A 13,993-nucleotide genomic window follows, 5' to 3' on the forward strand; every position below is an offset into this window, starting at 1 on the left:
ATTGTTGTTTTATATAGACAAATGTCAAAGACATCGAATTTGACAGTTATGTTGTGGTAGTTATGCTGATACTTGCAATATATGCACACGTCATACGTCATCTAGATTTGTGACGTCAAAACGTCGCAATGTTGCCGCATCAACTCTGAGTTTTAGTTCAGTTTGGCTTTGTTATACAACAAAATTCTAGTTTAAATAAAATAATGAAACAAAAATGTTGTGAAACATATATAGTTAATAGTAAAAAATAACGTTTCCGGTTTATATCCGGTAGTAATTATAACTAATATTTCAAAGAATTTTTACGTTTGACGAATGGTATGTTTGGTTATAAAAACGTGACAGACCCTTGTCGTATACCATGTCATAATTCAACAAAAATCTGGGCGCGTTAGATAATGAACTGTACTGTAGAAAAATAGAAATATATCCGGTCCCCGAGCCCGTTAATATATTGTATCGTAGTCGTGTTTTATTGGACGACGTCCCGCTTCTGCCCCCCGGGGAGCCATAATTTCGTAGCGGGAGCCCCTTACTTCACCGGTCGGGATAGCGTCGGTAGATTAAAAATGCATAAGTTGTTTTACACGTGATCAAGCGGGAGCATGTCGGACGCCGCCCCCACGAGGCGCGAGATTTTATGGTCGGACTTTAGTTTATAGCGGATAATGTAGGCGCATTCCCGAATACATAATCTAAATAAAATGGCGCGGCTATCTGGTATTCGACGATCTCGCCGCTATACGTTCCGCAGATGCGCCAGCTTCCCAATAAACCAGTTATATGTTAAGTCGTTTCCCGCTATCCATTAAAATACCTCAAGTATACGATCTATAAGTGATTTAATGGCTTTCCAATCCAGTCATCATTTTCGTATTTATCTACCATCGGGTTAATATTATGTAGAAAAATCGTTAACTTAATGGGTATTATCTAGTAATGATTAACTCACCTTTCTAATTATATAATATCAAGGATTTCATATTAAGTTATATTACTCTATTCAAGATTTAGTTAACGTATTGCCACCGAGTGATATAGAATCTACAATAGATAAAAAATCTCTTTAGCAGCCCGAAGTAGCCTTAAAATGGATTTCTCCAATGGAAGTTTTCACAGAAATTGATAATCAACGACCTCAGTCTTAAAAAGGCCCATGGAATTGATGATATTTCATCTGGATTTTCGAAAGAGCTGCCACATATTCAATGCCTGACTGAGACTGTAGCATGCTTCGTAATGTTTTAAATTTGCTCAAATATCATAAAACTAGTGTTGGGAACAATCGACTGAAATCGACTATCGACTGTTTAGTAACTGACCACTTTTTACTATTGACTATTTCAGTCGCTACTTTTGGTTCGACTGTTTTTACTAGTAACCGTTTTCAGTCGCTATTTTCGGTCCGTGATTTTATTACTATTTTCTATCGACTATTTCAGTTGTTTACTTTTAGTTACTATTTTCGGTTCTACTAGTTCAGTCGACTGATTTTAACATTCTGGCCTTCCGTTCTAGCCGCGACCTTGAAAGTAATTCGCCGAATTTATGCTTATATAGATTTATATGTAATATATGTGGTTTTATGTTTTTTTTTGTTGTTTGCTTGTGAATAACTATATATCGTAAATTAATATAGCAGCATTTTGGAACGCTAATTTTCGAGGGCAAAAAAATTGAATTGTAAATGATAAATAGTAAGATACTTTTGACTGGTATAATAGGTAATACTTTGGACTAGTATAATAGGTAGTACTTTTTTGATAAACTTTCACGATTTTTGTCCAAGCCTCTTGTTTGTCGAAACTTTTTTCCCAAAATCTTGAAAACTAAAATTAGGTTCCAAAGGTTTCAGAAATTGCATAGATCCAAAAGATTTGAAGAATTTTTTACAGTAGCAGTTGCTAAATTTCTTTTAAAAATATTAACCGTGAAGAGGCGAATAAAGTATATTAAATATTTGTAATAAATATATTTTCTGATAGGAAAACTCTACTTTAATATTCAACAATTTATTTTGTTGGCTATTAAAAAGAGCACCACAGTTTTTATTTGTTAACGAATGGACTATCTTAATAGAATGTGTTCAACTTTTAAAGTCCATTAAAATAATGACCACCGAGTTATCTGGTGAAAGATATCCCAAGAATGTCTTTAATTATACGGTTAATAAGAGGACTGCAACATTTCATCAAATCCAGGAATTTAACAAGTGAATGGGGAAAAAATAGCAAAATTGTCTATTAGATGTCATCAATAAAAGACTGGCAATTTTAGAAATAAATACGATATGCGGGAAATCCACATTTTTAGATCCTAGATATAAAAAAGCAGGATTTGGTATTGCAAATAATGCTGAGGCGATACAAAAAGTTATCACAAAATAGGTATCTTCTATTCTAACTTCAAAAAATACAAATATAGTTCCACAACTCGAAATTCAAGACCAAACTACTGACAAGAATGTATTGACATCTGGAGATATTTTGATAAAAAATGGCTAGAATGAAAGTAATTTACTCCAAGTGCTGCAGCAACTTTACAGATTTAGCAGCATTTGGAAATTCCATTTATTGGGCGTTTAGAAAACCCATTGGATTTTGGCAAATCCATAAAATGAAACTACCTGAATTATATCAGTTACACGTGAAATATTCCTTTATGCCCACAACATCTATCCCCTGGGAACGAGTTTTTTCAAAATCTGGGCAAATAATTAACGATCGAAGAAATAGCCTCACGGAAGAAAAATTGAACATGATAATATTCACAGTAATTTAAAAATATTTCCGTTCAAAGATAAATAAAACTTATGTAAAAAGGGTTTGGTAGTTTTTGTACGATCATTTTTAGGTTCATCATGGTTTAGATTTTTCAGTGATTAGGTATACGTCTACATTTTATTTAGTAGTTATGGTTATTGAAAATTTTTAGTTTTTAGGTTTTATTTACGTTTATTACAATACTATTTATATTTATTATGCTATGTTATTTAAAAATAGCAATTAATATATTAAAACACGATAAAACATTTGTAGTGTTATTATTCCATTCCTTTTCACACATCCACAGAATATTCTGTATAAAAGTAATCCTACTTTCTTTAAAATCATATTATTTATTACATGATAATAGAAATTCGTAATTTTTTTCCTTTTCTTTTTTAAAGTTATCATATATATTTATATATATACATACATATATATATATATATATATATATATATATATATATATATATATATATATATATATATTTATATATATATATTTATATTTTAATTTCTATGATCAATGCTTATCGTTACGTAACCAATGAAAAACAGCACGATGATCTCAAAATAAAATGGATATACGAAGTGATACACGATTTCGCCTTACACCATGTTATAGGGTTAATAAATCATATCTACGTGGAAGCAATACTGCTATTGGAAAATACGCAGGAAATTAGAAAATTCAATTCAACCGAACCGCACGAAATTGTATACTCTATTAACATATTCTTTACTTTTTATTAAGTAGTTTAGTTTTATTTTAATTTGGGAAATACATACTGATGTATTAATCCCGTACAACAGAAAATTAGCAATAAGTTAATCTGTAAATTTTAACGTTTTGTTAAATGAATCAATGGAAAAAATCAAGGAAGGTTTTAAAATAATTTTAATAACAAAAGTTAACATAATTGTACTGGATATCAGGCGTATCACTTTCAAAAGCCACCAAATTAATGTGCATTTTTAAATAATCTTTTATATTCCAATCACTTTTCAATTCATTCATTTCATTTCAAAAGAAATTTATTGAGAATTGAGAAGACTATATTCTTCACAAGTTTTGCAACATTTTGCTGACCGTCGTCATGCAAGAGAGTGTTACTGTTTACTGTCTGTTACGTATTATCGCTGGTCTTATTTGTTACAGAGATTGTTCAACTGATTTTATTGACGCCAGCAAAGCATCTGTTGTAACAGTTTTTTTAGTTTCAGCAACTTGTATTACGCTATACATTACTAAAGCTACGGTATTTATGTGGATGTTTCTCCTAAACGAACTTATGGCTTTTTGCACTTAGGAATATCGTAGTACATCTACTTCATCGCAAGCATGATACGTCACGGCAATCTCTTCTTTTTTTAGCAAGTAATACAACTGTGATGTTAATGGCTAGAAATGGCATTTTCGGCCCTTTAGTATGGTGACCATTTTCTCTCCTTTTAAATATTTCCCATTACATTTAAACGTATTGAAATAGTTCACTCATCAAGTGTTAGGTTGTCTAAATTTCTTTGAGACATTCAGATAGGTTTTCATCCAGTAAGTTTTACAGTTCATTTTCTTCAAACTTGATTAGCAGAGAGAGCAGAAACATTATAAGTTTATAATAGTTCTTAGAGTTAAACAACAAAAGTAATGAATAACCGAAATACAATTTTGATTCATGACTTTTCCCTTTTTTTGATTCACATTTATGTATGGCATAAAGTTCAATAATACAACATAGAAAAATTTTGTTTTATTGCGAGAAATGATAAAATAATCCAATTTAATAGTTAAATTACGCCGTTTAAGAATTGTTTAGATTGACACCTCGCTTATCTTAATATTGAAGCAACAGCAAGCGGTGGGGTGGGTCTACAGTACACGTCACAACAAAAGTCCTCACGGCGAAAATAGTCTAAAAGTTAATATTTTACATCAATAATATTTTACGTCAATAATAACACTATTATTAATGATTGGTTATATCTAATTAATTAGGAATTCATTAGCTAGAAATTTGGAAAAATAACTTTTCTTTCTTTAATAATATCAAAGGTGTGCCTTTTAAAAATATGTCCTCAAGAGGATATTTCAAATTTTAAATTAGTCTCAGAGATATAGATGTTTTAGTGACGCAGTATCAAGACTGCCAGTATTTGACTCGAAATATTAGGCGGTATTTTACTACTGCTAAAATTTCTACACTAGAATATCAACTTAAACAAAATAAGCGCAATTTGTATCAAAATAAAAAATCACAATATTTCAGTAAAATAGAACAATGGATTTAAGAAGATAAATTAAATATTAGAATAGTGTTATTCTAGTAATTAAGAAAACTAAGTGCATATTTAATGAAAGCGCCTTGAATTAGAAATAGACTTTATTTTTCAGTATAAACACTATGAATTTTTATTCAAATTTAAAAAAAAACATATAAAATTATTAAGTTTAATTTACAGGACTTCCTCTATACAGACTTTTTTCTTATAAAATAGTTTAGAGTTGCATTCTTTTCATTAGCAGCATTAATCAAAACTGTTTATGAATAATGTTTCACCAATTTTCAATATTATATTGTGTTTTGTACGTACAAATAGTTGATTTTCCAAAGCCTTCTTTTCTATTTATCATAAAACTTTAAATAAGAAATCTTAGATAACACCTAATAAAAATAAACCGTATAATTCCTTAAATATTTTCTTATAAATGATTATGTCTTTCAATTAAAGTAATAAAAGGCAAGAAGTTTATTTTTTGGCTTGATTTCCTATGAAATTATTAAAGAACGGTGACCTATCCATTCATAGAATTGCCAGAGCATCAACCTCACTCCCTCCACCTGGCGACGACGCGACAGGGACTTTCCTTCAATTTTCCTAGTCATTTCCCAAACTTAATTCCGACTCTATTGAAAGTTCGACATTAAAATGCAACGTCGAAGAAGAAGACAAATAAGAAAAAAATTAAACGTCAAAGACGGAGAGGCACAGGACCAGGGCTAGGGCGTGAAGGAGACGAGACACACGACGAATCGAGAAGAAAACGGAGAGAAAGGAAAGGACGAGAAGAAGCGTCGACGCGCAGAACCAGGTACGGTACAGCAGTGGAGAGATAAAGTTATTTCGAAAGTTTTCGAATTTTTATAAAGTAAAAGCTGGAAACCCCTAAAATCTTGACACTCTTCGGGAAATTGGCCGTCGGGCGAAATGGAACTTCAAAGGCAACTTAGAGCAACTTTGCGTTTTCTCCCATTCATTAAAAGTTTCGGGTTACTTTGTCGATTACAGATTAACTTGTTCTAATTTAATGAAGAATTTATTCGTTCGCAGAGGCGACGCGCTGGATTTTACGGGAAATTGGGAATCGGCAACGATTACTCAGAATATACACTTAAGAGTAATGGAGAAGGATCTCGTTATTAACGAAAAAAAACCATCCATAAAATACGTTCATTGATTATTTTTAACCTTCATTTCCTTCTAATGGTATTTATTAGCGTTGCGAACTATCATCTAAAACAGTAGAATGTCGCGAATAGTAATTACTAACGTTGGGAACTATCGATTGAAAACAGTCGATAATCGCAAAACAGTCGAGACAGTCGCTAGTTAAAGAACTAGCTGAAAATTGTAATTACTATTTTCAGTCAAATGCACGGTTCGACTGTTTATTTAAATTTGTGATGTCAGATGATGATGTTCGAACCCGTCCCTATATACATTTTAAGAGAAGAAAGGACAGAGATAATTCCTTGGAGCAGTTAGTTTTTTATATATTTTCCAACGGTAGTACCAGCGTGACGGGGATGTACAAGTTTAAAAAAGAACAGGAAAAAATTATTACTGAATATTATGAGCATGAAAATAATAATTTCATTTTAAACGAAATAGAATTACTTTAATATTTGAATGTTCTGTGGATCTCTAAAACGGAATGGAATTGAATATGGAATGGAATAATAACCCACAAATGTTTTACCGTATTTTAAAATGTTAATTGCTAATTTTAAATAATATACTGTAATAAATATAGACAATACAATAGAACTTAAACAAAACATTAATGTACATTAATCATAAATACTAATTAAAAATTAAACATATACCTAATCATAAAAAAAACAAAAATACAATGTTAAACAATGTGTCAATGTTACCGCATCAACTTTGAATTTAATTCAGTTTGGCTTTGACATTCACAAAAGTTCTAATCTAAATAATATAACTTAACAAAAATGTTACCAAATATAATTTATTTTAACGTTATACTATTTCTAAAAACTACAGTTAATTATGCAGCTACAATAATTTATAGTTAAAACTTCTTTTCACTATTGCTTTCATGAATTTTGTTTACATTTGACAGCTGGTTGCCGTCCGGTTGTTATATGTACGCTAAATTATTCAAAATATTTGTTATAATTATTACAGGTTATTAGCCGCCAAACACTATTTTAGCCCCTTATTTTGATAAATTTTAAGTCGCTCCGTAATATACCATATTACTTTGTTTGAAAATGCCGAAAACTATAGATATTCAGGGTCATACATTGATTGTGGCTTTAATAGGTTATTTCGGAAAGCAATGAGATAACGGAGGCCTCCTTTTGCCGGCAAATCCGTTAGTGTGGTAATTATTGATAATATTAAATAATATAAGTCCTTACAATTCTATTGAAAATGTTTTTTAGTGGATTGCTACCGTGCTAAATATATACTGTGGGTACTGTGAATAACAGCGTTTGCAAAATGAGGAATAATACGTTAGACTCATCCAAAAAAACCCGTCTATATACAAAGTGGGTGACGAATCTTGACCATCTTAATATTGCTTCTATTCGAGACCATATATACGAAATATATAAGGAGAGTAAGTACACAAACTGTTATATCGATATAAACATAATTTAATAAAATTATTTTAGAGAAAATTGTCTTTCTGGAAAGTGTACATAAAAGGATTAGGGGCATGCAGCATTTTGAGGGATGTCAGATATCCTGTCATACACTGTTACAGGGCATACAGTTTAAATAGTGTAATTAAAGTGGTACTAAAAGGTGTAAGTAAAAGATAACCCTCGGAGAGGTTTAATGGAACTTCCAGACATTACCTTAAAAAAAAGCAATTAAAGGCATAAAATAATAAGAGAAAGTTGAATATTTCAAAATGATTCATTGTGGCACTATTGGCAAAACAGTAACAAAAAAAGTGTAAAGACAATAAGAATTGGGAGAAAAAGGTAAAAGTTACGATAGCATTCAATTGGGTGTTGTTGTTCATTATATTTATTATTAGCTAATTGCAGATATATTGCTGGTTAAGAAGGATATTCAATCAAAAACTGTTTGGATATGAGGAAGGAATCATTGTCAACCATAACCCCTTGGGTTTGGATGAACTCGATAAGACATACAAAGGAAGTAATTGATAAATGGTGGAATCGTGAACATATTTTAGATAGATTAGAAATTAACAGTTAAGTGATTGAATTGGACAGTGAGTCGTGGAGTGAGTAAATTGAAAGTGACTGAAGGAAACTTTCAGGATATGTGATAATACTGTGCAATGCTGGAAATTCCTGAGACAGAGTGATGATACGTAATTAATTGAATATCTCTGTAGAAAATGATATTGTAGGGCGTGAAAGATTTGTGTGCACAGATATGATTGTAATTGTTCAAAATTGAACATAAGCATTAGGTTAGAACGTATGAGAAAATGAATACTAACTGTTTTGTAGATATGGTAAATATATTAGACAGAATGCAGCAATTAATTTTATCAAGAATATTGTACATGAGTAGTAGCAGAGGAAATAAAAATAAAGTGGGACCAAGATGACTTGCCAAGTGAACACATCATCGAATTAAACAAGAACTAAACATAAATATGCTCTCAAGTGAAAGTAAAATATATTTATTAGATATGCAATTGTTAATTAGGTGGATTAGGCACCCAGGGAGATAACACTACATACAAAAATGCGTGTAGAAACTCTTTCTCATAGATGGTATGGAATAGTTCAATGTAAACAAAACAAGTCCAAAACTAAGCATGAGCATTAGGTTAGAACTTATGAGGAGGGAATGAATACTAACTGTTTTGTAGATATGGTAATTGCATTAGACAGAATTCAGTGATTAATTTTAGGAGGAATGGTGTAGACAGATAGTAGCAGAAGAAATAAAATTTACAGTGATACCTAGATGACTTGGCAAGTAAACACACCATCGAAGGAAGCAAGAACTAAACTTAAAAGGGGTAAATATGCTCTCAAATTAAAGTAAAATACGTTTCTCAGATATACAATTATTAATTAGGTGTATTAGCCCTCCAGGGGGATAACACTACATCAAAAAACGCACTTAGAAACTCTACTTCATGGGCGGTGTGGACAAGAGTTAAGTGTAAACAAAACAAATGTAACCTACAAACTATTATGCCTGTGTTCTTAATGGTTTTAGTTTAAGTCCTTCGATAATATATGTATTAGATGTAATATAATGTTAAAATAAATTATATTTGATAACATTTTTGTTGAATTATTTTAATTAAATTAGAATTTTCTTTTATGTCAAAGCCCAACTGAACCAAAACTCAGAGTTAATGCGGTAACATTGTAATGTTCCTACGTCACAAATATCCACGACGCATTACTAAAAAAACATTGAATAGACTATAAAGTAAATGCTTTATTTACTATTGAAGGGAAATATTTTTTAATAAAAATCGAGAGGATATTCGAAATATTACCTATTATTTTCATAAAAACAGTCAAAGGTACTTTACTATTTTTCATTCGCAATTTTAATCTTTTTACCCTATTACATTAACAATTTTGGAAAATATCGTTTAAAAATTCTGCTATATTAATATACAATATATTGTTATTTACAAGCAAACTACCAAAAAAATCTTAAATTATATATATTACATATAAATGCAATGTAAGTAAGTAAGTGTAAGTAATAAAAGTACACGACTGAAACAGTTCATAATAAATAGTAACAAAATCAGTCGGAATAAAAATAGCGACTGCAAACAGTCGATAGTAAAAAATAGTCAATCGCTAAACAGTCGATAATCGTTTTCAGTCGATAGTTCCCAATGCTAGTAATTACTATTTCAGATAAATGCACGCTTCGACTGCTTCGACGGAAGTTCATAATAACAGACGGAGATGTACGAACTCCTTTGCGTATTAATTTTGCTAGAGGAAACGAAATAAATAATTGCTTGGCTCTGAGTACGGTATCAGTTTATTTTAAATAAGTTTAAATTGGCAGTAACAGTGTGAAAAAAGTAATGGAATAATGATGATAAATATATTTCGTCATGTTTTGATATTCAGAAAGTATCAATACTATGCTTGATCAATACTATGGGAACTTGACAATTGCAATAAATTGTGATTTTAACCCGAAGGAAGACAAAGACAGAGAACTGCGTTGATCTTGAACAGCTTGTAGACCTGAATATTTTCGTTCTTTACAAAACAGAAAGCGGTTTTTCCCTCTCAATAATTGTTAACAAATCAAGTTGCAGAATAATGTGTTTGATCAAACCTTCCATACCACCACGAAGTACCCGAGGGAAGAACATTAGGGATAAAATGATATGCGTTCGTCAAATCGAGAGAGTCTCGCCATCAAACAAAGCCGTCGAAGTAAGAAAATTTTTGTCATCAGCGCTTACAAGAAACCTTACGATCGTTACCCCGAAGAAACCTACAGCGTATCATTAGCATCAGAGCAAAATCAACAACGCAATCAATCTACATAATAGCGGTAGATACTAAACGGATGTGAATTAATTAACATCAAGATCATTATTTTAGATTCTCACCTGTAATCGCGTCTGCATTCATCATCATCTAAACTCATAAGTTAAATATTTCACAATACTAATCTTCATTAATATTTGTATCTTCAACATTTTCATTTTGGTACAATTAATTTATGTTGTTTTGTGCTGTAGTTTGAGTTTTTTAATATATCATGTATTACTTTCCTATATCTCAATAAGACTTAAGACTTGTTCTTGAATTTTAACATTAACAGCTCACTTGAAACGTCCCCGGCCTACCATAGTAAAACACATTTTTTTGGCAAAAATTAGTTTGTTTTTATTCAACATGACTGCCTTCAAGGGTGATCCACTGAATTTTTGTAGTACGATTTGTCCTTTGCTTCAAAATAGGCCTCAGTTTCGTCTCTTCATTCGACGAAAATTTCTTCCCGTCGATCATTATTTTGAGATCTGAGAACAGGAAGTAGTGGCTGGGGGCCAGATCTGGAAAATACGGTGGATGAGGAAGCAATTCGTAGCCCAATTCATGAATTTTTGCCATTGCTTTCATTGACTTGTGATACGGTTTATTATATTGGTGAAGCAGTACTTTCTTTTTCTTCAAATGCGGCCGTTTTTCGGTGATTTCGTTCGTCAAACGGTACAATAATGCTATAATAGTCGTTGTTTGTGGTCCTACTATTTTCAAGGTAGTCAATGAAAATTATTCCATGCGTATCTCAAAATACAGACGCCATAACCTTGCCAGCCGACTGTTGCGTTTTCCCACGCTTATTAGCGGGTTCATCGTGTGCAGTCCAATCGGACGTCTGTCGATTGGACTTCGAAGTGAAATGATGGAGCCATATTTCATCCATTGTCACATATCGACGCAAAAACTCGGCCTTATTACGCATTACCGTCTTCGAACACTGCTCCGAATCATCAACTCGTCGTTGTTTTTGGTCAAAACTGAGTTCGCGCAGCACCCACTTTGCATACAGCTTTCTCATAGCCAAATATTCGTGAATGATATGATGTACGCATTCAGTTGATGTCTTTAGAGTATTTGCTATTTCATTCAATGTTAATTTACGGTCATTCAAAATCACTTTGTGGATTTTTTTAATGTCTTCCTCGGTAACAAACTCTTTTGGGCGTCTACTGAGTTCGCCGCCTTCGGTGCTTATTTCACCACATCTAAACTTAGCATGACGATCCTTGGTTGATTTTTCTAGGGTGGTATCCAAAAACTGGGCATCAAGCCAAGTTTTTGCTTCAATTGTATTTTTTCCCTTCAAAAAGCAATATCTTAACAACACGCGAAATTCCTTTTTATCTATTTTTTTCACATCAATAAAAGTTGCTTCACTCAAAATGCTATAATTCACAAACTAGTGGTCCAACGGCTGTCAAAATTATACACGCATCTTTTGACGGTTAGGGCTAACATATGGATTTATTTCTAGTATCGCCATCTATGTGTCAGGCCGGGGACTTTTCAATTGACCTATTACATAGGAAATTTGAAGTAATTAAGACAAATTTTGGGTGATATAATACTTAGATTACATTGTCAACTATACTAAATTCTTAATATCATTCGTTTTATAAAATTATTAATATCCTAAAATATCTTCTATTTCTAATATTTGACCACTTTATGTTAACTATATTTTACTGGTATTTTAACATAATTTGTATTACGTCTTAGAAATGACTAAGACTTAATGATAAATTGATAATGACTAGACGTTTATATAACAATTAGAAATTTTATAGGTAAAATTTTAATTAAGGTTTAAAAACAAGCTAACATTGTAATTAACAATGTTGAGTGGAAACGACTTTTCATATATAAATATTTACATACGTCCTAAAAAATTAACGAATATAAACGTTGTCTTGTTGTCCAAGACAATTTCCCCTTTTCTCGTACTAGTAAACAAATAAAAAAAAGAGAACAGGAAAAAGGAAATGAAATAAAACTCCATTTTTCCCGACGTTCGCATCCCACCTGAACCCGTCGCTTTGCCCGGGGCCGAATGCAATGTAGAAAAATTCAGTCGACCAAATTTATGGGGTAGTAAAAATGTTAAAGAGACACCGGGTCGTTTCCGTTTAGTCCTCAGGTACGGTCCCCCGCGACCGGAGCGTCCTCCTCCCGGTCTACCTCCCCCCGGGTCCTCGAGCGAAAGACAATTTAGGAGGATACAAATATATTTAAATGTCGCGCCAATGATTTACAACTGGGGGATGTAACGTGGCAGATTTTACGGTTGCCTTCGAAATTTAAATACTCGATGGCGTTGTCGTCGACAGGTGAATACAATACTAACCTGGATCTAGTTTTTCGTTTTGTAGAATCTTTTCGGACGACGATAGGGTCCATGTTAGGGACAGACAACACCACAACAGGAGTGTCATTGTTGGTTGGGTGCCCAATCCTGAAACAAAGATCATAATCAATTATTCTAATCAAATGTGTTTAAAATTAATATTAGCTCCTACATCTAATAACAAGTTAATTGAGAAGTCGCCAGCCTACCATAATAAAACACATTTTTTTGGTAAAATTAGTTTTTATTGTTCAACATGATTCCCTTCAAGGGTGATATACTGATTATAGCAACCCTCCAACTTTTCGATACCATTTTTGTAGTATGATTTGTGCTTCCTGACCTTTTCTTCAAAATAGGCCTCAATTTCGGCGATCACCTCTTCATTCGACGAAAATTTCTTCCCAGCGAGCATTCTTTTGAGATTTGAGAACAGGAAATAGTCGTTGTGGGCCAGATCTGGAGAAAGCGGTGGATAAGGAAGCAATTCGAAGCCCAGTTCATAGATTTTTGCCATGGTTTTCACTGACTTGTTACATGGTGCATTGTTTTGGTGAAGCAGCACTTTCTTTATCTTCAAATACGGCCGTTTTTCGGCGATTCCGTCCTTCAAACGGTCCAATAACGCTATGTAATAGTCGCTCTTGATGGTCCTTACATTTCAAGGTAGTCACTGAACATTATTTCATGCGCATCCTAAAATACAGACGCGATAAAGTTGCCAGCCGACTATTGCGTTTTCCCACGTTTTGAAGTTTAAGTTCATCGTGTGCAGTCCATTCGGATGATTGCCGATTGATGGAGCCACGTTTCATCCATTATCACATATCGATGCAAAAACTCGGGTTTATTACGCTTAATCATCTTCAAACACTGCTCTCAATCATCAACTCGTCGTTATTTTTGATCAAATGTGACCTCACGCGTCACCCACATTGCACAGAGCTTTCGTATACCAAAATATTCATGAATTATTTAATGTACTCATTCAGTTGATATTTTTAGCCTATCTGCTATTTCATTAAGTTTCAATTTCCGGGCATTGAAAATCATTTTGTGAATTTTTTTAATGTTTTTGTCGGTAACAACCTCTTTTGG

The 13,993-nt window shown here is 32.5% G+C and overlaps 1 protein-coding gene across 1 annotated transcript in view; it reads right to left on the bottom strand.

The window, feature by feature from the left end:
• Sema2a (Semaphorin 2a) overlaps positions 1-13,993 on the bottom strand; it is a 1,190,156-nt gene that overhangs the window by 798,225 nt on the left and 377,938 nt on the right. Inside the window, exon 2 of the mRNA XM_076419451.1 lies at positions 12,896-13,003. Coding sequence (XP_076275566.1) covers positions 12,896-12,983 — 88 coding nt within the window. The 5' untranslated portion in view covers positions 12,984-13,003. The remainder of the gene's footprint in view (positions 1-12,895; positions 13,004-13,993) is intronic.

Source organism: Rhynchophorus ferrugineus, unplaced genomic scaffold (assembly GCF_030347505.1).
Source record: "Rhynchophorus ferrugineus isolate W39M unplaced genomic scaffold, kcgeb_rfMv2 rfM1, whole genome shotgun sequence".
Classification (NCBI taxonomy): domain Eukaryota; kingdom Metazoa; phylum Arthropoda; class Insecta; order Coleoptera; family Curculionidae; genus Rhynchophorus; species Rhynchophorus ferrugineus.